Consider the following 24,613-nt stretch of genomic DNA (forward strand, 5'->3'; position numbering starts at 1 on the left):
TTGCCCCTTTCTTTAATCTATCTATCTATCTATCTATCTATCTATCTATATAATCATCTATTTTTGGAAAAAGAGAATAAAGAGCAAATAGGCTTGAGTTTGGTGAGTGAACCTAAGCTATTACTAGAAGAAGAGAGCAAGCTAGGAAAGGAAAAACAAAAGCATAAAATAAAAACAAACAAACAACAACAACCAAAAATATTGGCTAGCTATGAAAGAGAAAAGAGGGTGCCTGGACTTGGAGCAGGGGAGAGGAAATTAGATATATGAGTAAGCCAACAAAGACTACTATAATAGTAATGCACCAATAAGGCAGATAAAGAAGATCAATTTTTAACAAGGAGTAAAAAAAAGGTGAGAGAAAAACCAAAGCATGAACAGGAGATGAGAAACAGGATGAAAAAGGGAGAATGAGGAAGAAAAGGTTGGCAAAAAGGAAAAAATGAGATAAAGTAAAATAATGATAAAAAATAAAAATAGAATGTAGAACTCTAACCCCCAAAATAAAAGGTTAAAATAATAATAATAATAATAATAATAAATAAAAATTAATAAAATTAAAAAATAAAAAGTGAAGTAGTGAAGTGTTGTTCACTTCAGCTGAGTTTTAATGTTCCATGGGGGCTGGTATAAGACCCCTTTCTACTGTTCTGTCCACGTCTCAGTTTTCTGTTAGGTAGTCAGCACCGTGTTGAAATTCCCAGCGATCCACTGCTCCTCTGTGTCAGATTCCACAGCCTTGGTTTTAGACAGGGGAATCAATCTGCCTGCTTTGTTTATCTGCCTGCTTTCAGTCGTATTTACAGAAGTGTCTATATCTGACATGGGCTCTAGGTGGCAGTGTTGCTGTACTAGATTCTGGGACCAAATGGCCCCTCAACCCAGTCCCCCCAAGGGCTCCCTGGGGGTATGCAGAATTCTTGTTTCCCTGCAGAGCTCAAGGCTGGGTGTAGCTGCACTGCTAGCAGGAGCCTGGTCTTCAGGAGAAAAATGGCTGTTCAGGGTTGGAGGGACAGGACTGTCCCAGAGCTGGGTTCCTGGTCGCCTCTCCCTATTTTGCTCCCCAGCTTCCCCAAAACCACTTTCCCCTGCATCGCAGCCTCAGTGAGTGTTTGTAACTGAAAGATCCTATGCACCGGGTTTAGTGAGTAAAAGCAAGGAAAATATAAAGACAGAGCAACTGCACCGCTGCGTGTCTTTCTCCCCCAGCACTGCGCGGCCAGTGCAGAACTTCAGGCTGCCTTTCTGGGCACAGTCTGCCATGGTTGTGGACTTAGATCTAAAGTCCCCAGCTGCCAGCAGTCCGAGGACCCATTTCCACAGTCGAGAGTTACGCATGTCCCCAAGGGATGCAGACTTGGTGCAGTGCAGTTTCCTTCTGACCTCTAGTACTGGTTGCGTCTCTCTCTCTCTCCACCCCATATCCCTGATCCTACCGTTCTCCAGGTATCCTCTGTCCTTTGGGACCATGGATTATCCCACCGGCTGTGTTTAATTAGCCAATTCCGGGTGGATGTTACTTGATTCAGCTATTTCTTCTATCTGCTCCGTGAAAAGGTGCAGGACACATCTGCCTATTCAGCCACCGACAAACTTTTCAGGAGCTCGTGGCTGACGAGGCTGGAGTCTCGGTGTTTGTGGGTTTGCAGCCAAGGTAGCAGGTCCCTGGCCGGTGTGGCTGTAGGGTCCTGGGTGGTGTCAGAGGTCTCCTGGGTGGAGGTGAGGCTGGGCACCCAGTCACAGCCGCTCTCATCTTCAAGATGGCACAGTCTCTGCGGCAGAGCTGGCAGACCCCTGAGAGATTACAGCAGTAGCAGAGGCTCCCGGACTAGGGGAGCCTGGTCCGCCAGCCCCCAACGGGTCTGCAGAATATAACTGTCACACACACACACGCCCCACACGTTCACGCACTCTCCTTACGCTCCCTCACTCACACTCTCTCCCTCACAGCCATCCTGTTAGCTGCCATCTTGCTGAATCTATTATTAATTTTTCTTGCTTTTTTGAGGTAGGCCTCTAGTGCTATGAACTTCCCCCATAGGACTGCTTCTCTTGTGTCTGAGAGATTTTAGTTGTGTGTTCATCTTCATTTGTTTTCAGGAATGTTTTATTTCTTTCCTGATCTCATTGATTATTCATTCATTGTTTAATAACATCCTACTTGACTTCCATGTGTTTGAATGTTTTGGGGTGTTTTTTACTGTAGTTGATTTCTAATTTTATTCCACTGTGATTTGAGAAGATGCTTGATATGATGTCAATCTTCTTAAACTTGAACAGACTTGTTTTGTGTCCTAGCATGTGGTCCATGTTTGAGAATGACCCATGTGCACTTGAGAAGAATGTATATTTTGCAGCTTTTGGGTGAAATGTTCTATAAAGTCAATTAAATCTATCTGATTCAGTGTGTCCCTTAGAGTCACTGTTTCCTTGATAATTTTTTGTCTTCAGGGTCTCTCCAGTGAAGTTAGCAGGATGTTAAAATCCCCTACTATGACTATATTGTTGTCGATCTCTCCCATAAAGTTTTCTAGAAGTTTTTTTTATATATTTAGGTGCTCCTATATTGGATGCATATATGTTTACCAGGATTATATCCTTTTGTTGTATAGATCCCTTTAGTATTATGAAGTGGCCTTCTTTATCTCTTCTTATGGCTTTCACTTTGAGTCTATTTTGTCAGATATGAGTATTGCTACCCCAGCTTTTCTTCATTTCCATTTGCCTGGAAAACATTTTCCATCTCTTCCCTCTCATCCTGTGTGAGTCTCTTGTTCTGAAGTGGATCTCTTGTAGACAGCATATAATTGGATCATGTTTTTGTATCCATTCAGCTACCCTATGTCTTTTGATTAGAGAATTTAATCCATTTACATTTAAGGTTATTATTGATAGTTACTTATTTATTGCCATTTTAATTCTGTATGTCTAGTTTTCTCTCTCTATTTCTTCTTCTCATTATAGCAGTCCTTTTAGCATTTCTTATAATGCTGGCCTGCTGGTGATGTACTCCTTTGGCCCCCCCCCCCCCCCTATTTTTTTTTTTTTGTCTGGGAAGCTCTTTATTTCACCATCTATTTTGAATGATAGCCTTGCTGGATATAGTAATCTTGTTCTCAGACTCTGGCATTCCTCTACCTTCAATACGTCATGCCATTCCCTCCTGTCCTGTAGAGTTTCTGATGAGAAAATAGCTGACAGCCTTATGAAAGCTCTTTGTAGGTAACAGTTTGCTTTTCTCTTGCTGCCCTTAAGATTCTCTCTTTGTCTTTAATTTTTGGCATTTTAATCATGATTTTTTTCTTGGCATGGTTCTCATTGGATTCTTCTTGCTTGGGACTCTCTATGCCTCCTGAACTTGTGTGACTTTTTCCTTTACTAGGTTATGGAAGTTTTCTGCCATTATTTCTTCAAACACATTCTCTATCCCTTTCTCCTTTTATTCCTCTTCTGGCACACCCATTATGCAACTATTATTACATTTCAGGTTTTCCCATAGCTCCCTCAAGCTGTTCTCCTCTTTTTCAATTGTTTTTTCTTTTTGGTTCTCTGATTGAGTGATTTTTTTCTACCCTGTCTTCTAATTCACTGGTCCGATCTCAGCTTACCCTAATATGCTGTATATTCCTTCCAAGCTGCTCTTTATTAGTGCTATGTCATTCTTTACCTCCAACAATTTTTTTTTCAGAGTTACTATATCTTTTCTCATGCTATTGAGCATCTTTACCAACATTATTCTGAACTCTATATCAGATAAAATTCTTTTCTTTTTTTATTGTTTAAATTATTACAAATAATAGTACATATGTCTCCTTTTTCCTCCACTGACCTTCCCCCGGTCTCCCCTACCCTCAGCACATGCCCTCACCTCCCTCCCCCAGTGTTTGTGTCCATTGGTTATGCTTATATACGTGCATACTAGTCCTTCGGTTGATCTCCTACCACCCCCTCAACCCTCCCCTGTCTTCCCACTACAGTTTGACAGTCTGTTCTATGCTTCTTTGTCTCTGTATGTATTGTTGTTCATCAGTTTATGATGTTCTTTATATTCCACAAATGAGTGAGATCATGTGATATTTATCTTTCTCTGACTGGCTTATTTCGCTTAGCATAATGCTCTCCAGTTCCTTCTGTGCTGTTGCAAATGGTAAGACCTCCTTCTTTTTTACAGCAGCATAATATTCCATTGTGTAGATGTACCCCAGTTTTCTAATCCACTCATCTGCTGATGGGCACTTAGGTTGTTTCCAAATCTTATCTAATGTAAATTGTGTTGCTATGAACATAGGGGTGCATATATCCTTTCTGATTGGTGTTTCTAGTTTCTTGGGATATATTCCTAGAAATGGGATTAATGGGTGAAAAGGAAGCTACATTTTTAATTTTTTTGAGGAAGCTCCATACTGTTCTCCACAGTGGCTGCACAGTGGCTCCGCATTCCCACCAGCAGTGCACAAGGGTTCCTTTTTATCTGCATCCTCTCAAGCACTTGTCCTTTGTTGATTTGTTGATGATAGCCATTCTGACAGGTGTGAGATGGTACCTCATTGTTGTTTTGATTGGCATCTCTCAGATGATTAGTGACTTTGAGCACGTTTTCATATGTCTCTTGGCCTTCTGTATATCCTCTTTCTAAAAGTGTCTATTTAGGTGCTTTGCCCATTTTTTGATTGGATTGTTTATCTTTTTTTTGTTAACTTGTATGAGTTCCCTGTAAATTTTGGAGATTAACCCCTTATCAGTGATAACATTGGCAAATATGTTCTCCCTTGCAGTGCGTTTTCTTGTTGTTTTGTTGATGGATTCTTTTGCTGTGCAGAAGATTTTATTTTGATGTAGTCCCATTTGTTTATTTTCTCCTTAGTTTCCATCACCCTAGGAGCTGTATCGGTAAAAATATTACTATGACATATGTCTGCTATTTTGCTGCCTATGGCATCTTCTAAGATTTTTGTGGTTTCCTGTCTTATGTTTAAGTCCTTTATTCATTTTGAGTTTATTTTGTGTATGGTGTAAGTTGGTGGTCTAGTTCCTTTCTTTCTTTCTTCCTTTCTTCCTTTCTTTCTTTCTTTTCTTTCTTTCTTTCTTTCTTTCTTTCTTTCTTTCTTTCTTTCTTTCTTTCTTTCTTTCTTTCTTTCTTTTCTTTTTCTTTCTTTTTTTTTTTTGCATGTATCTGTCCAATTTTCCCAACTCCATTTATTGAAGAAACTGTCTTGACTTCATTGTATGCTCTTGCCTCCTTTGTCAAATATTAATTGAGCATAATGGCTTGAGTTAATTTATGGGTTCTCTGTTGTGTTCCACTGGTCTATATGTCTGTTCTTGCGCCAGTACGAGGCAGTTTTGAAAACAGTGGCTTTGTATTATAGCTTGATATCTGGTATTGTGATCCCTCCAACTTTGTTCTTCTTTCTCAAGATTGCTGTAGCTATTCTGGGTCTTTTGTTATTCCAGAAGAATTTTTGGAGAGTTTGTTCTAGGTCTGTGAAATATGCCATTGGTATCTTAATGGGGATTGCATTGAATTTACAGATTGCTTTGGGTAGTATGGACATTTTAAAGATGTTGATTCTACCAATCCATGAACACGGTATATTCTTCCTTTTGTTTATGTCTTCCTCTATCTATTTTTTCAGCAACATGTAATTTTTCTGAGTACAGGTCATTTACCTCCTTGGTTAAATTTATTCCTAGGTAACTTAATTTTTTTGTTGCAAAGGTAAATGGAATTATTTTTTAGGGTCTCTTTCTGTGAGTTCATTATTGGTATATAAAAAAGCCATAGATTTCTCGGTGTTAATTTTGTATCCTGCTACATTGCTGAATTCATTTATTAAGTCTAGTAGTATTTTGATGGAGTCTTTAGGGTTTTCTATGTACAATATCATGTCATCTGCAAATAATGACAGTTTTACTTCTTTTCCAATCTGGATGCCTTTTATTTCTTCTTGTCTGATAGCCATAGCTAGTACTTCCAATACTATATTGAACAGGAGTGGTGAAAGTGGGCTTCCCTGTCTTGTTCCTCTTCTTAGGGAAAATGGTTTTAGTTTTTGCCCATTGAGTATGATGTTAGCTATAGGTTTGTCATATATGGCTTTTATTATGTTGAGAGATGATCACTCTATTACCACCTTGCTGAGAGTTTTTTATCAAGAAAGGGTGTTGGATTTTGTCAAATGCTTTTCCTGCATCAATGGATATGATTATTTGGTTTTTATCTCTCAATTTGTTTATGTACTGTATCGTGTTTATTGATTTGTGAATATTGTACCATCCTTGCATCACCAGAATAAATCCACTTGGTCATTGTGTATGATTTTTCTAACCTAATGCTGGATTTGATTTGCTAGAATTTTGTTGAGAATTTTGGCATCTATGTTTATGAAGGATATTGGCCTGTAATTTTCTTTCTTTGTATTGTCTTTATCTGGTTTTGGGATTAGGGTAATGCTGGCTTCCTGGAAAGAGCTTGGAAGTGTGCCTTCCTCTTGAATTTTTGAAAAAGTCTGAGGAGGATAGGTTTTATTTCTTTTTTGAATGTTTGTTAAACTCCCCTGTGTAGCCATCTGGTTGAGGGCTTTTGTTTGTTGGAAGTTTTTTTTTTATTATTGCTTCAATTTCCTCCTTAGTTATTAGCCTATTCAGATTTTTTTATTCTTTCTGATTAAGTTCTGGAAGGTCATATTTTTCTAGGAACATGTCCATTTCTTCTAGGTTGACCAGTTTGTTGGAATAGAGTTGCTCATAGTATTTTTTTATGATTCTTTGTATTTCTGTGGGGTCTGTTTTTATTTCACCTCTTTCATTTCTGATTTTGTTTACATGGGTCCTCTCTCTTTGCTTCTTGGTGAGCCTGGCTACAGGATCACCAATCTTGTTTATCCTTTCAAAGAACCAGCTCTTGGTTTCATTGATCTTTTGTACTTTTTTTGTCTCTATGTCATTTATTTCCACTCTGATCTTTATTATTTCCTTCCTTCTGCTCACTCTAGGCTTTTCTTGTTGCTCTCTTTCTAATTCTTCAAGTTGGAGAGTTAGATGGTTTATTACCAAATTTTCTTGTTTTTGAGGTAGGCCTGTAATGCTATGAACTTACCTCTTAGGACTGCTTTCACTGTGTCCCATAGATTTTGGATTGTTGTGTTTTCATTGTCATTTGTTTCCAGGATGGTTTTTATTTCTTCTTTGATTTCTTTGGTAACCCAATCATTGTTTAGTAGCATGCTAATCAGCCTCCAAGTGTTAGAATATTTGTGATTGCTTTTATTTTAGTTTATTTCTAATATTATGCCATTGTGATCTGAGAAGATGCTTAATATGATTTCAATCTTCTTGAATTTGGAGAGACTTTGCCTGTGTCCAAATATGTGGTCTATCTTTGAAAATGTCTCATGTGCACTTGAGAAGAATGTATATTATGTGGCTTTGGGGTGGAATGTTCTGAAGATGTCGGTTAAGTCCATATGATCTAGTGAGTCATTTAGGATTGCTGTTTCTTTGCTGATTTTTCATCTAGAGGATTTATCCATTGATGTTAATTGGGTATTAAAGTCTCCTACTATGATTGTATTGCTGTCAATCTCTCCCCTGATATCTTCCAGAAGTTTTTTTATGTAGTTGGGTGCTCTTGCATTGGGTTCATATATGTTTAACAGAGTTATATCCTTTTTTTGTATCGATTCCTTTAGAATTATGAAGTGGCGTTCCTTGTCTCTTGTTATGACCCTCACTTTGAGGTCAAATTTTTCAGATATAAGTATTGCTACTCTAGCTTTTTTTCATGTCCATTTTCCTGAAATATATTTTTCCATCCCTTCACTTTTAGTCTGTGTGAGTCCCTTGTTCTGAGGTGGGTCTCTTGTAGACAGCATACATATGGGTCATGTTTTCTTGTCCAATCAGTCACGCTATGTCTTTTGATTGGAGCATTTAATCCATTTATGTTTAATGTTATTATTGATAGGTACTTGTTTGTAGCCATTTCAATTCTTTATGACTGTGTTCTTTTTTCCCTTCCTATTTCTTCTTTTTACAACAGTCCCTTTAGTATTTCTTGCATTGCTGTCTTGGTAGTTATAAACTCCCTTAGTCTTTTTTTTTTGTCTTGAAGCTCCTTATTTCCCCTTCAATTTTGAATGATAGCCTTGCTGGATAGAGTATTCTTGGATTCAGTCCTTTACTTTGCATCACTTTGTATACTTCATTCCATTCTCTTCTGGCCTGATGTGTTTCTGTTGAGAAATCATTTGATAATCTGATGAGGGATCCTTTGTAGGTAACTCTCTGTCTCTCTCTTGCAGCACTTAAGATTCTCTCTTTTTTGTTAATGTTTGCCATTGTAATTATGATGTATCTTAGTGTGGGTCTTTTGGGTTTCATGTTGCTTGGGTCCCTCTGTACTTGTGTGACTTTTTTCTTCCCCATATTAGGGAATTTTTTTGTCATTATTTCTTCAAATAGATTCTCTAATCCTTGCTGCTCTTCTTGTCCTTCTGGCACCCTTATTAAACATATGTTACTTCATTTCATGTTGTCCCAAAACTCCCTTAGGCTCTCCTCCTGCTTTTTAATTTTTTTCTCCAGTTGCTGTTCAGATTGGGCTTGTTTCTCTGCCTTATCTTCTAACTCACTAATTTGTTCCTCCGCTTCTCCTAATCTACTGTTGAAACCTTCCATTGTGTTTTTGATTGTAGCTATATCACTTTTGATTTCTTCCTGATTTTTGCATAAGTTGTTGATTTTCTCATCCATCCAGTTTATGAACTGTATGACCATTACAGGCAGTCCTCGGGTTACGTCGGACTTGACATGCGTCGTTTCATGGTTACATCACCATCTCCCATTTATTTATTTAAAAAAAAGTTCCATCATTTTGATGTATGTACATATGTGCTTTATGTTTTCTATTATTTATTTACCACAAGTAAAGGTCAGGAATTGTTATCTTTCTTTTAAATTATTTTTACTGTTTCACTTCATTACTGCTGTGTATGTGCTCCATGTTAGTGACGTAGGTGCTTATGTAGGTGGGTTCCGACTTACGGTGAAAATTGCGAGGACCTTCTGTACTCTGAATTCTTTTTTTTTTTTTTGACATATTGCTTGCCTCCATTTTATTTAGTTCCTTTCTTGGAAATTTTCCTTTTTCTTTCCCTTGTGGATTGTTTCATTGTCTCCCCATTCTAGCTTTCACCAGAAGGTCCAAGCGCCAAGTTGCGGGGGCCTGATCCACCTGAGGTGGGATTGTCGCATCACCCAAGCATCACTGAAGAGCTCAAACAGTGAGACGTGTGGCTGCCATGGGTCAGTAAGAGCTACGCGTGCTGAGAATCAGAGTCACTGGCACTCAGTGCAGCCTCATGTGCATGCCGAGAATCATGGTCCCCACATGTGTGCCGAGAATCATGGTCCCCACATGTGTGCCGAGAATCAGAGTCACTGGCATTCCATGCAGCTTTGCATGTGGACCTAGAATCAGGGTCCCCACATGCGTGCGCTGAGAAACAGAGTCCCCACATGCATGTGCCAAAAATAAGATTCCCCAAGCATGTACCAGAAATCAGAGTCCCCGTGTGCACGTACTGAGAATCGAGAATTGGAATCTCTGGTGTTCTGTGTGGCCTCACGTGCTTGCTGAGAATCAGTGTCCCCATGCGCTTGTGTGCCGAGAATTGGAGTCACTGGCCCTCGATGTGTGCGCACCGAGAATCAGGGTTCCCGTGCACATGCACAAGCATGAGGAGAAACTGAGTTCCTGCGTGCGTGCGCCGAGAATCAAAATCACTGGCGCTCAGTGCCAAGAATCAGTCCATGCACGTGCGCCGATAATCAGAGTTCCCGGCCTGCTAGGGCAACCAGGTTACACAGCCACCCTGTGCTGGTGGGAGGCCCACTCATGCACCACAGATCGGGCAAGCCCTATATTGCTGCAGCAGGCTGGCAGAAAGGGGCATGCATTCTGTGACTCACAGAAATCTGCGGCCAAATCAGTGTCCGTGGGACTGGAGCTGTGGTAGCAGGTCTTTGTCCAGAGTGGCTGTAGGGTCCTAGTTTGCATCTGAGGCCAATCTGGGTGGTGGTGAGGCTAGGATCCTAGTCACAGCAGTTCTGCCCTTCAAGGTGGCATGGTTTCTGTGCCAGCTCTGGCTGGCCGGCAGTGTTTGCAGCAGCAGCATGGACTCACAGTCTAAGACTGCCTGGTCCACCAGCTCCCGAAAGTCCTGCAGGATCTAACTGTCCCTAACTCTCCTCTCTCTCTCTCTCTCTCTCTCTCTCACACACAGACACACACACACACACGTCCACACACTCCCCTTTCGCTCCCTCACTGTTTCACACTCTCTCTCTCCCTGCCATCTTGCCGGTTGCCATCTTTCTAATCTCAGACAAATTTCTCATCTCCATTTCATTTATCTCTTCTGGAGAATTCTCTTATTCTTCATTTGGGGATTATTTTTTTGTCTCCACATTTTGGCTGCCTGTTTGGGTTGGTGATTATGTACTAGAGGCCCGGTGCACAAAATTCATGCACTTGAGGGAGGGGGGGTCCCTCAGCCCAGCCTGCACCCTCTCGCAGTCCGGGAGCCCTCAGGGGATGTCCAACTGAAGACTTAGGCCCGCTCCCCCCCACAGAGAGCATGCCAAAGCTGTCAGTTGGACATCCTTAGCATTGCCACAGAGGCAGGAGAGGCTCCCACTACTGTCGCTGCACTCGCCAGCTGTGAGCCCAGCTTCTGGCTGAACAGTGCTCCCACTGTGGGAGCACACTGACCACCAGGGGCAGCTCCTGCATTGAGCGTCTGCCCCTTGGTGGTCAGTGCGTGTCATAATGACTGGTCATTCCGCTGTTGCAGACAGTTGGCAGGAGTCACACGTTTCCCAATATTTAGGGTTCAGGCAACACTGTGACAGGGTCCAGGGTGACTGGTGTCTGTGGTGGGCAGACCCCAGTGGCCCCGGTGTCCTGCCTTGTGTGACTGTTTCCTCTCAAGTGTGGGAGAGGCCATGGCTGGTCCTAACAGCCTAGCCAGGGAGCTGGGATGTGGCTCCTGTGGCTCCTTGGGGCCTGTCCTGCTCAGTCATGGCAGCCGCGGGGGGAGGCACCCTTGGGAACTAGAGAAGCCATGGCAAGGAGCCAGGGTGGCCTCTAGGACCTCAGGGGATCTCTGTCCACAGACAGCATGCAGCTGGGCCTCTAGTCAGACAGTCCCCAGGATAGGTCCTGCTAGCGTCCTGATGAGCATGGGCCAGAAGGCTCCCCGCTTGCCGCAGCCTTGCACAGCATGTGAGAGCTGGAGCAGAGGGTCCGCTAAGCTGCCCTACTCTGACCACAGGACCTGTGAGACCCAGGCCTGCTGTTGGCTGAGTCCATGGGGGTTTTACTGCCCCTGCTGCCCTCTGCCACCACCTCCCCTCTTGTGCAGCATCGCTGTCTGCCTGCCCAGCTCCCATGTTCCTGCACAGCTCAGTGTCCTCCCATGTATTCCTGAGTGCACCTTGCTTTCTGAAGTGCTGTCCTCACCTTTCCCACCACTTACTCTCCACTTGCTCATTGGCCACAGAGCCTCTGACTCCACCCGCCTGGGGGCCAGTTTCCATCCTCCTATAATGAAGGACCACGCACATGGGCTGACAGCAGCGCACGCTGATGGACTTGCAGTTCTGTCGGTAGGGACACAGTGGCAGCACTGGGTGTGGCAGGTGCATCTCTGCCCAGGGGCTCGGGAGAACCACTGGCTCCGCGTCCAGCCTCTTTCTTCAGCAATAACAGCCAAGCCCCTCACACTTCCTCAGGTCCTCCTTCTGCCTCCCTCGGCCCCAATGCAAGGACTCCTGTGATCACAGAGGCCCAGGGATTGAGGGCACTCTCCCATCTCAGTCAGCTGAGGCACCATCGCAATTCCACCCATTTAGCTTTGCATGTCACCCTGTAACACCTGGGGACGGGATGCAAATTTCACGGCTGGTTTTCCTGCCTTCATACATTGCGAGAGCTGTAAGTTCAAACAATGGTCTGAGGCCTCCCCGAAGCCTGGGGTTCACCCTCCAGGGGACGTACACCCTCAGGAGACCCCGAAACACACAGAATGCTTACATCTAAAGGCTCTGCTCCCCGTGGACTCCCTGGCACTGAGCAAGCCCTGAAGATATATTTTAAGGGGGGACATTCAATGGTTCACAAACCACATCATAAAATGATGGCTGGGTCCATCTTCTTGTGAAAATGTCTCCCAGTTTGGCCTTCATGGTTCACATCCTCTTATTCTCTCACAACCTGAAGGGGTTGGAGGTGCAGCTGTGATGATGAGCTGAGCAGTGAGAGCGCTGGAGCCCCTTAGAGCTGGTGCCAGGCCTGCAGGGCGGGGGCAGGGGGACAACCACTGTGTCACAGGCCCCAGCAGCAGTCGTTTCAGGGGCTCCGCTGGATGACTCCCTGGCGTGCATCAATGGTCTCAATGGGAGTCCAAAATTTCCCAATAAATCTCCAAACAAAATTAATTTTAATGGCTTTAATTAGCCTTAATGGACTATTCCTATTAGTATCTGCTCCTTTTGTGAGATTGTTGAGGAAATACTTAGAGAGGAACAAACCAACAGGCCAATGAGGGAAATGATTGGTCCAAAATCTTTTGAAATTAATTGCCTGTGTGCTATCTACTCACATCTCCTTCCGTGTGCAGTGCGCACACTTCATCTGGAGCGGGCAGGCAACCTGGAGGAAGCACAGGGAGAGCAGTAACTGCTGGCGCTGTAGAGCAGTAACAGCACTAGATGGTGCTGCTGGCGATATCCTTTCTTCCTTGTGGAGGGTCTAGGGTGGGGAAGCGGCTGCAGTGCCCGAGGCTGAGTTCCAGGAGGCCGGCAGCGCTGTCAGGATCGTGCCGGTGGCTCTGGTCCATTGGTTCCTGGCCTGTCCTGAAATTGTACCTGTAGTACTACTAAGGAAGCCAGTCCCCAGTTCCGCCCTGCCTCTGCCACCAATTGATTGGAGTCTGAGGGCCGGGAGGAGGGACCAAGAGGCCTGCTTTCCAGCTGCTCACCAGTCCCCGCACCACTCACTCTGGTTCCATTGATCAGGGGATGGCTAACAGGGAACCAGAGTGAGTGCCACTAACTCACTCCGGTTCCCTGTTAGCCATCCCCTGATCAGTGGGAGCCTGCGAGCCGGGGGAGGGACCAAGCAGTCTGCCTTCCGCCTGCTCACCAGATGCTGCTGTCATGGATTCATTGGAGCATGAGTGACCCGGTTCCCCTGTTAGCCATCACCTGATCAATGGAGCCTGAGGGCTGGGGGATGGACTGGTTGTCCATTCACTTGTGATGGACCCAGGGTTTTTATATATATTAGGATTAGGTAGATCTGCTATGCCTCTCAATCTCTAGTTATGGACAGTGTCAAATGCTGTTTCTGACTAATAACATCAGGTAAAGACTCAAAGTCTCCAGAGACCTGCCTCTGCCTGCCAGAGTGAGTGGATTCAGTCTTGAGTAACCCTGAGGCAATCATCCACATGTGTGTCGAGAGTTTTTCCAACATGGTGGGGCAATTGTTTCTTCCTGGAGGTTAATTGTTATTCTTTGTCTCTTAATGGGCCTCAGAAACACCATGGGGCAATGTGTTTTCCAATAGGATGTGTCAACTGTCTTCCCCCCAGGTAAATCTGCCTGAATAGTAAAGTTCTGCATAAGAAAGTGTCTTCTGGCCCTGGCCGGTTTGGCTTAGTGGATAGAGCGTCGGCCTGCGGACTCAAGGGTCCCAGGTTCGATTCTGGTCAAGGGCATGTACCTTGGTTGCGGGCGCATCCCCAGTGGGGAGTGTGTGAGAGGCGGCTGATCGATGTTTCTCTCTCATCGATGTTTCTGACTCTCTATCCCTCTCCCTTCCTCTCTGTAAAAAATCAATAAAATATATTTAAAAAAAAAAGTGACTTCTACAATGTGAAGGAATGACTCAGCACAGGAGACCGGGATGTCTGCCTTCTGAGCTCTAACCCCAGAGCACCCAACCTTGGCTTCTGGCTCACAAAGCCCCAGTCCACTCTGCCCTGCCTCTGCCAGACCACAAAATGAGTGGCTGCACACGAAATTTTTGCCCTTTAAGAGGGTGCCTGCATTTCCAGCCATCTCTCCCTGGCAGACAGCAATCCTGCTGCTTTTCACAGCCAGATGTTATGTGGGCACCTTTCTCAGTTCTGCTGCTGTGGGCTCTGGGGCTCAGGTTGGGGAATAGACCCCAGTTACAACCCCCCCCCCACACACACACACAGCTGAGATATCTCTCCAGAACTTCAGCTGCTTTCTGTGGGAGTCCAGCAAGCCCTCTGCACCTCCACCCTTCTTACCAGTCTCTGTGTGGTCTCCACTTTCCATCCTTGGTTATCAAGGTTCTCTCCAGCTAGTCTTCAGTTGATTATTCAGGATTTTTTTTTAATTTTTATTTTTGTATTTTAGTTGTAGTTCCAGTTTTATTCTGGGAGTGGTCTGCATACCATCCACTTACTCTGCCATCGTTTTTAATCCTATTCCAAGCACTTTAGACTCAGGGAGCAGCTCAGCTTGCTGGATGACTGAGCCTAGGTGATTTGAGTTACTAAAATGGACCCTAGATTAAAACATTGCAGCCTAAACTTTCATCAATAACATTACTCCTCAAAGGCTCTTTCAAAGAGATTTTCATGATGTGTTATCTGGGAGGTGGGGAATACATTTAATGCATTATAAGCCTGAAGCAAGGAGGGACCCTGGAGAAACCAGAGATGAATTTTGATGGGAGAAAGGGGGAGGGAAAGTGGAAGGGTCCAGGAGGGAAGTGACTGGCTGGAGCCGCCTTGAGGAAACTGGAGGCCATTTTCAGCTTCTAGGTTTTGCTCAAGGCCCCTCTTGGAGAGGAGGTGGGTTACCAGGGCACGCTACATGTCAGCTCTGTGCACTCCCATCTGCCAAGCCAGCAACAGGGGACTGAAGAAAACATGTGATTGACCTGAATCCTCTAAAGTAGAAGTAAAGCCACTTCTATTTATTTATTTATTTATTTAAGTTAGAAAAGTGGAAATGTTAATAAATTTTCCCTCCCTACCACTTTCCCAATTTCCTCATTTCCTGTGGTTTTCGTGTTGGTTCCACTTGATTTAACTGTTGCTAACAGAATGATTAATACTTTTCCCCAATTTTCATTCCTAACTCTATTTCCGATATTTCCATTCCACTTGCTTTCCTATTAAGATTACAAAGTAAAAGGAACAAAGGAAATTTTTTCACTCGTATTTAGTATTTCCTTTTTAAAATAATAAACATAAATGCACACGGTTATTTTTAAAGGTCAAGTGATACAGACAATGAAGAGCATCTATATATATAAAAGGCTAATATCCAAAGTGTCCCCTTGGGAGTTCGACTGGGAGTTCAATCACTCACTATGATGTGCACTGACCACCAGGAGGCAGCGTGGAACATGGTGGGCAACCAGTGGTGGCGGCAGGACGAGGGAAGGAGGCGGCAGGGAACCTGATCGACCCTGATCACGGGCCAGGCCTACGGACCCTACCCGTGCACAAATTTCATGCACTGGGCCTCTAGTAAAATGATAAGCAAAACTCCCATCCCAACCTGATCTCAATTCCACTTTCCAGAGATAACCTCACAGAAAACACATTTTTTAAGTGAAGGTGTAGAATCCATAGCATTTCCAAATTAAAGTGCAGCACGATGGAGTTGTTTTGAAACTAACCTCCTTAAGTGCAGTGGGGATATAAATTATCAACACTGTGCAGCTGGGCCTGTAGACTAAGAAGTAAGAAGGATCTCAAAGCCCTGCCTAGTCTTCCTTTATTTTACTCAAAGCAGGAGTAAAGAGCAAGATTCAGAGAGAAGAGCAAAATTCAGACCAGACGTCAGAAAATGTAAACTGACCTTTCTTTTCATCCTTAGCTAGAGGCATTTAGAGCCACCCTTCAACATATTTGTCTGTCCAGACAGTGCTTGTTCCTGAGTTCTCTTCTTTTCTCTCCCCATAGGAAGAAGATAAGCCCACTCTCTATGTGTTCAATGCTGTTACCCAAGAGAAAGTGTTGATAATGGAGAGCATTTCCCTTCTTGGTAAAAAAGTGTCTGAGCTGAGAACGCTGTTATCTTTGAGATGTGGCTTCCCTGTGAGTGTCTTCTGCCTCCGGACCCCAAGGGGACTGGAGATGTTCGACTGCAACACCCTCAGGGACTATCAGACTGACATTGGTACTGTCCTCTACACTTGATACCAGCTACTACTCAGCACTAGGGTTCTTTGATACCAGATTCTTAACAGATGGAGGAGTTCTTTCTAAACTAAAACTTCTGTAAGCACTGTCGATATAATTTATCAAAACTCCTCTCTCTGGTGTCCGGTTCTGTAGACTAAGACATAAGAAAGGTCTCATAGTCTTGTCTTGTGTCTTGTTCTTTTTCAAATATGTTTGCAGCATATATAAAAGCAAGTTCAAGTACATATTCTTTATCCTCTTTTTAACACAGTGGTAGCATATGATACACACTGTCCTGAGCCTTGCTTTATGCAATCTCTTTTTAAAATGCTGGTTATATTAAACTTTTAAACAGGGTGAAGCCACTACTATGCAGGCTGAACTGCCTCAGTGAGCTGGCATTCATTCTTCACAGCAGATACAACCTCCCTTTTAATCCTGTACTGCTAGCCATACACCAGTAAAACTGTCAGGTTTGTTTTAACCACATTGGAAAATGGTTCAAACCTTACAGAGATTCTTGCTTGAAGCAAATGTATCTTTGCTGACAATTAGCACATTTTTAGGTGGTGCCGTGCTGTAACATTTGTTGCAGTGGAATTTGAGTTCTTCCAACTTATAATAGCTCTTTGTAGACATTCTTGAGTAAAACAGTTTTGCTCTTAATAAATGTTAAATTTGCATTCATTGTTACTTCTCCTATCATATTTACTTATTCTTTTGTTAGTTTTAATTGAGGCTCTCAAAACTTTGACATCAATGATCATTCCTGTTTTTTTTCTTATTTATTATTGCTTTAATTTAGTATAGTGTTTATTTGACTTTTTCAAAATTTACAATTCAATATACTCTGAATATCAGTAAGTAAAATTTGCTTTCTGAAGTCCATTATTATCCAAAATGGAAACCTGTTTTTCCCAAGTTGACTCTTCACATTTCTAACCAAATTCACTCTTGGGTCAGAGCATACTTTTTCATATCAACAATTTCTTTCTTTTTTTAAAAAAAGAATATTTTTTTATTTTTCAATTGCAGTTGACATACAATGTTATATTAGTTTCAGGTGTACACCCCAGTGATTAGACATTATATAACTTAGTAAGGGATCATCACAATAAATCTAGTACCCATCTAATACCATACATAGTTACTACAATTTTATTGACTATATTCCTTATGCTATAATTTGTATCCTCATGATTATTCTGTTACTACCAATTTGTACTTCCTAATCCCTTCACCTTTTTCACCCATCTCCTCAACGCCCCCCTCCCATCTGGAAATATCAAAATGTTCTCTGTATCTTTGAATCTGGTTCTGTTCTGCTTGTTTGTTTTTTAGATTCAATGGTTGATAGATATGCATTTATTGATATTTTATTATTCATATTTTTACTCTTTTTTCCTTCTTCATAAACATTTTATGTGGACCCCAGTGATTAGACATTATATAACTTAGTAAGGGATCATCACAATAAATCTAGTACCCATCTAATACCATACATAGTTACTACAATTTTATTGACTATATTCCTTATGCTATAATTTGTATCCTCATGATTATTCTGTTACTACCAATTTGTACTTCCTAATCCCTTCACCTTTTTCACCCATCTCCTCAACGCCCCCCTCCCATCTGGAAATATCAAAATGTTCTCTGTATCTTTGAATCTGGTTCTGTTCTGCTTGTTTGTTTTTTAGATTCAATGGTTGATAGATATGCATTTATTGATATTTTATTATTCATATTTTTACTCTTTTTTCCTTCTTCATAAACATTTTATGTGGTACTGGTTTGGTGGTGATAAGCTCTAGTTTTTTCTTGTCTGGGATGCTCTTTATAGGTTCTTTACTTCTAATGAATAGCTTTGCTGGATAGAGTAACCTTGGTTTTAGGTCCTTGCTTTTCATCACTTTGAATATTTCTTTCTTTTATATGCTTTTATTGATTTCAGAAAGAGTGGAATGAAGAGAGAGATAGAGATAAAAACATCAACGAGAGAAACATCAATCGACTTCTTCCTGCACACCCCCTACTGGGGGGTTGAGCCCATAACCTGGGCATGTGCACTGACTGGGAATTGAACTGTCAACCTCTTGGTGCATGGGGTGACACTCAATCCACTGAGCCATACCAGCCAGGCCTTTGAATATTTCTTGCCAATATCTTCTGGCCTGCAAAATTTCTGTTGAGAAATAAGCTGACAGTCTTATGGGAGCTTCCTTGCCATCACTAACTGCTTTTCTCTTGCTGCTTTTAATCTTTGTCATTTTCATTACGATGTGTCTTGGTGTGGACCTCTTTGGGTTCATCTTGTTTGGGACTCTCTGTGCTTCTTGGATTTGTATGTCTAGTTCCTTCACCAGATGAGGGAAGTTTTCCACCATTGTTTTTTCACATAGGTTTTAAATTCCTTGTTTTCTCTCTTCTCCTTCTGGCACCCTCATGATGCGAATGTTGGTGCACTTGAAGTTGTCTCAGAGGCTCCTTTTACTATCCTCAATGGTTTTTTTAATTCTTTTTTCTTTTTGCTATTCTGATTGGGTGTTTTATTTCTTATTTTCCAAATCTCTGACTTGATCCTTTGCTTCATCTACTCCATTGTTGATTCCCTGTAACGTATTGTTCGTTTCAGTTAGTGTATTCTTAATTTATGACTGGTTCTTTTTCATGTTTTCTATCTCCATTTTTATGTTTCTGATCTCTTTGTTGAATTCTCACAAAGTTCATCTACTCTTCCCCCAAGTTCATTGAGCATCCTTATAACGAGTGGTTTTATTTTTTAAATATGCTTTAATTGATTTCATAGAGAAAGGGAGAAGGAGAGAGACATAGGAAAATCAATGATGAGAGAGAATCATTGATTGGCTACCTCCTGCATTCCCACACTGGGGATTGAGCCTGCAACCTGGGGATGTGCCCTGACCAGTATTCAAAACGTGACCTCCTGGTTCATAGGTCAATGCTCAACCATGCTGACTGGGCTATAACCAGTATTTTGAAGTCTGTGTCTAGTAGATTGTTTGTCTCCATTTTGTTTAGTTCTTTTATGGAGTGTTGTTCTATTCTTTCATTTGGGGCATGTTTCTTTGTCTCCTCATTTTGGCAGCGTCCTGGTGTTTGTTTCTAATGTATTAGGTAGAGCTTCCACATCTCCCAGGCTTGGTAGAGTGGCCTAATATAGTAGGTGTCCTATAGGTCCCAATGGCACAGCCTCCCTGATCACCCAAGCTGGGCACTCCAGGTATGCCCTCATGCGTCTGTGGGTTGTATACAACCTCCTGTTGTAGTTGAACCTTGATTGCTGTTGGCACAGCGATGGAAGGAATTTGCCCTCTGGCCGATCAGCTACAAGGACTGGCTGCAACCACTTGGAGGATCAGGTGTGCCAGGGCCCACTCCATGGAGAAGGACTTATTTCAGAAGGACTCTGGTGCCCACTGAGTCTTCCCTTGAGTGTGTCACTTGTGGAGGTGGTTGGGCGGTGTCTGAAGCTGTCTACTAGGTGCAGTAGCTCTGGAACCTCTTGGGAGATGCAGGCCATGGTCAGCCACCTCCTGTGTCCTGCCTAGGGCCACCCGACATGAGCTACAAAGTGATCAGCAGATGGATGCTAATTATGCTGGGTTTGGAGGTGCTCATGAGAGGCCAAGCTTCAAACTGAGGCTGGCTGCTGCTAGTGCCAGGCCTGTGGCCACTTAGCAAGAGATATGGGGCACACAGAAGCCAGATACTGTTTGTCTGAGAGGTTTTAGGAAAGTCTGAATCATAAGTCAAGACAGGCTGTTTGTATGGAAAAGCCAATGGAAATAGCTTGGGTGGGTCCACAACTTGGGTGGGGTGGGGTGGGGGTCTAAGGGAATCACCAGGGTGGGGCAAACAGTGTTAACCAGTTTGATGGAGACTCAGATATGGTGCCCATCTGTTGGCTCTGTGGGGTGAGGGCACAGAAAATGAACAATGGCCTCTGCCAGCTCTTCTGTCTGGGAGAAAGCTGCCCCTCCACCTTGTCCTGTTGTCAGACACTTCAGTTCCTCCCCATGTGTCCCTGGTGCCTTTCTAACTGTTGCCCCAGTGCTGGAGCTCAAAACAATTTCAAGTATGTCTGTGTGGGGGCCCTTTAAGAAGAACTGCCTGGGACTCCAGCAGCCTCTGTATTTCTCAGCCTCAATCCCCACTGCTTTTTACAGCCAGAAGTTATGGGTACTTATTTTCCTTTGAACCCTGGGCTAGGAGGCCTGGTGTGGGTCTGGGACCCTTCACTCCTCAGGAGGGACCTCTACAATCGAGATATACCTCCCAATTTTTATCTGCCACATGTTGGTATGGGACCAGCTGGCTCAGCATCTCTGCCCCTTGTACCATTCACAATGTGGCTTCCTCTTTAATTTCCTATTTGTAGGACCTCTGTTCAGCTATATTTCAGGCAATTCTGAATGATGATTGTTCTGTGTTCTAGTTGTAGTTTTGATGTGGTTGTGGGAAGATGCAAGTACTGCACTTACCTATACCACCATCTTGACCAGAAGCCCCAGTATAAACCTATCATCCCTGTTTTGATCAGAGGAAGGCTCATTCTAAGATTTGGCCCCAGAGTACCTCACTGTAAAGCACACACCTGCTCTATGTGCTTGCTGTGGATCAGCCCTGCCCAGAACATGGTGGGGCTATTTGAGTAAGGGCACACAAGAGTCATTTGTCCCTAAGCAACTTAGGATCTAGTTATTTAATGAAATACCAAAGGGTAAATGGAAAAAATAGGGTGACTGTTCTTCCAGCCTATGTTTCTCAGATCATGATGTGACATTTTAGAGCTGGAAGAGAATTTAGAAATGGCTTGGCCCAACCCAAATTTTTAAAGATTTAAAGAAAGCAAAAAGTTCTGAGTGGTTAAATGACTTGCTCAGGGTGTGTCAAGAACAACACATCAACATATTAAAACATCCCTGTAGGAATAAGTGTTTTCAGATATAAGGTTAGAGACTCGAGTATGACCAGGTTGGGTTACTTTGGCCACTATGAGAACACAAGGCATAGGAGGGGAGGCAAGGAAAAAAAAACTCAAAGGGAAAGGAGGACGTCTTTGGCCTGCTTCATACCTTTTCCAAAAGCATCCCTAGCATTTCTTAAGTATCCCACCTTTTAAAAATATCGAATAAAAGAGCCCTTGATCAGCCTCTCTTCCAGGTTCCCTCCTTTCTAGTCAGTGAGTCATTCCTGGTCCTTTCTGGAGTTGAACCTGTATTATTTTCCAAAGGCAGTGGAAAATCAGATGGTTTTAGAGAAGCAGTCAAATTCAGAATGAAAATAAAAGATTTAAGTAGCTCAATTAGTCATTGTACAAACTAGCTCATACAGAAGTATACAAAACTGCCTCTGCATCTGGGCATTCACAGTAACTTGGTGGAAATGAGAAATGCACATATAATCAGTTATAACCCAATAAGATAGTTCAATGTGGGCTGAAGGGCTCAAGGGAAGGCATTTGAAAAAATATGGGGCTTGAGCACACAAAGGGGTAGGATCATCAGCAAGGGGGATGGGAAGACATTCCAGGCTTCTGGGCCAGGAGAAAAACATGAGCCACAGGTTCATGGACATGGTTTAATCCAGGAGGAACAGCGAGCAGGAGACTGTCTGGAAGAGGCTTGCCGAGACCAATAGGAAACATAGTGAGGTCAGATTAAGGAAGGTCTTAGGGGTAAGGCAACAGAGCACAGGCTTAATGTGCTCAGCCTCTGAAATCATGTACATTCTGGAAAAGGCTTGCTTTAACAGAAGTAACATCTGATAACAAGGAGCATGAAACATAGAAAGGAATGAGGAAACACTGAAGGCAGGGTGATATGCTAACTAACTTTTTAAAAAATATATTTTTATTGATTTCAGAGAGAAAGGGAGTGAGAGAGGGACAGAAGCGTTAATGATGAGAGAGAACCATCGATCGGCTGCCTCCTGCGTGCTCCCCCACCTGGGACAGAGCCCGCAACCCGGGCATGTGCCCTGACTAAAAATTGACCTGTGACCTCCTGATTCATAAGTTGATGCTCAACCACTAAGCAACACTGGCCGGGTGCTAACTGGAACTTTTGATAATTCCAGTGTTAACTAATTTCACTAGCAATGAATGAGACAAGTCTGAGAAATTCTGGAAGAAGAGACAGAATGTCATGCTGGATCACATTAAAGAAGAGGGGGGCACCAGGGTTCTGTCACTAGGACAGCAGTGGCGAACTTGGGAAAAGGAACTTATGCTTTGGGTACTAAACTTTAGATATAAGGAAACTCAGAAATTTCATGTTGGGTTTTTTCCCCTGCAAGTTACTCAGCTAGTTAGTGGCCAACCTGAAAGCACAACTCCATGACAAACATGGAGCTAGGGCTTGAGTGACAGTTGGGTTAGCAGATATTGCTGTCATGTCCTGCCCATGGAGCTGTGGGTTGAGCTCTATGAGAAGTGTTTTCCTCAGAGAGCAATTACAGCGGGATGTGTCAAGGGCCAAGGGCCAGTGCTAAGGACACCGTGAAGTCAGGGCAAGTAGACAGTCAGGAAATGAGACACAGAAAGCTGTCAGAGTCGAGAGGGGAACTGTGGACTTTGCATTGTTACAGATGACGAAGAAGAGCCAATTTTCAGGATGTCAGAAAAAGCCAAAAACAATGTCTAAGTAATAACTTTTGATTTGGCTTAAAGATCATTGGTAAACACAAAGAGAATAGTTTCAATAAAGTGGATAGAGAGACAATAAGATTACAGCAATTAAGAAGATAAGTAGCCCTAGCCAGTTTGGCTCAGTGGTTGGAGCACTGGCCCTTGGACTGAAGGGTCGCAGGTTCAATTCCAGTCAAGGGCATGTACCTTGGTTGCAGGTTCAATCCCCGGCTTCAACTGGGACACATACGGGAGGCAACCAGTCAATGTGTCTCTCTCACATCGATGTTTCACTCTTTGTCTCTTCCCTGCTCTTCTACTCTCTCTCTAAAATCAATGAAAAAAAAATCCTCAGGTGAGGATTAACAACACACACACACACACAAAAGAAAGAAGATAAATAATAAGGAGATTAAAGGACTTTTGGTAGTAGAATATTTAATGATTAACTTATCAAGAATGTATCAAAGCTAAACATCCCAAAATATTTGTGATTTTGTGACTTGAGGTTAGTGATACCTTATATAGGCGCGCGCGCACACACACACACACACACACACACACACACACACACACCTTTTCTTGTATTGACCTATAAGGGATAGATGTTCATTTTAGCCTATTTCTAGCTCCTGAGATCTATCCTGGCCCTAACTTTCCTCTTGCTTATCTGTGTGGTTGTCTGCTCATTATTCTGTTTACATTTTAAATGTTCTTATAAACTGACATTAATCCTTTCTGGAATAGGTGTGCTTACATAAATGAGTAAACAAATGAATGCCTTTCCTTTACAGGGTGATGCTATTGCTACTTTTCACTGTAAGTGTCTCATGGCAGGTTTCATGGCCAGCCTGAACACATTGCATCTGAGAGACTGTTCCAGGAGCAGGCTTCTGTGAGCTCAGACCCTGAAATCTGGGCTGGCTCCAGGTCCTTTTATCTCTCCTTGGTCCCTCTAGTAGGGCCCTTGGAGACCTACTGTGCCATTTTAATTTCTTTTACAGATGAGGCTCAGGGAAGTTAACTGACCTGATAAAGGACATACTGCTAATAAATGGTAATCACACACTCAAGATTGGGTTGTTTCCAACAATTTACATTGCCAATTCAGCATGACTTTATGTATACCTATTTTTATTGGTGCTCTTTAAGTTCTGATCAATGTTTTGTTTTGTTTCTCATTAGGGGAAACCCAAACCAGAGAAAGGTTTTCTATATTCAAGAAGAAAGAGCCTAAGTCAGATAGGCAGATATTGACCTTAGAGTATGGATGAGGAATCTGGAACTTGGGATACAGGGACCACATGGATACCAATTCCCTAAAATAGGCACTAGTGCTTGCACCTGCTTTCCTGCATAGCTTGGGCATGGTAGATGGATAGGTTTGCAAGCAGCAAGTGGGTGGATCCAGGTTTTGTAAATATATACAATTTTGGGGATCCCTTACAAAATAATCCAAAATTAAGAATCTAATCTAATAAAAGAGAAACATGGTAATTAGCGTACGACCGCTACCCTTCCCATTGGCTAATTAGTGAGATATGCAAATTAATCACCAGCCAAGATGGCGGTTAACCACCAACAAAGATGGCGGTTAATTTGCATATGTAGGCACAATGCAGGGAGGCGAAAGGGAAAGCACGGAAGAAGCCCCCTGCCACTGACAGTGATCGGAAACCCAGGGGGGAGCTAAGAGCCGGGGGGCAGGGCAAAGGCGGCCCTG

At 42.9% G+C, this 24,613-nt stretch overlaps 1 protein-coding gene across 1 annotated transcript in view; it reads left to right on the plus strand.

The window, feature by feature from the left end:
• The window catches only part of ANKUB1 (ankyrin repeat and ubiquitin domain containing 1), a 79,182-nt gene that overhangs the window by 42,344 nt on the left and 12,225 nt on the right, over positions 1-24,613 (plus strand). Inside the window, exon 3 of the mRNA XM_014537445.1 lies at positions 16,017-16,233. Within this exon, the coding sequence (XP_014392931.1) occupies positions 16,017-16,233 (217 nt within the window). The remainder of the gene's footprint in view (positions 1-16,016; positions 16,234-24,613) is intronic.

Source organism: Myotis brandtii, unplaced genomic scaffold, assembly GCF_000412655.1.
Source record: "Myotis brandtii unplaced genomic scaffold, ASM41265v1 scaffold179, whole genome shotgun sequence".
NCBI classification, from domain to species: domain Eukaryota; kingdom Metazoa; phylum Chordata; class Mammalia; order Chiroptera; family Vespertilionidae; genus Myotis; species Myotis brandtii.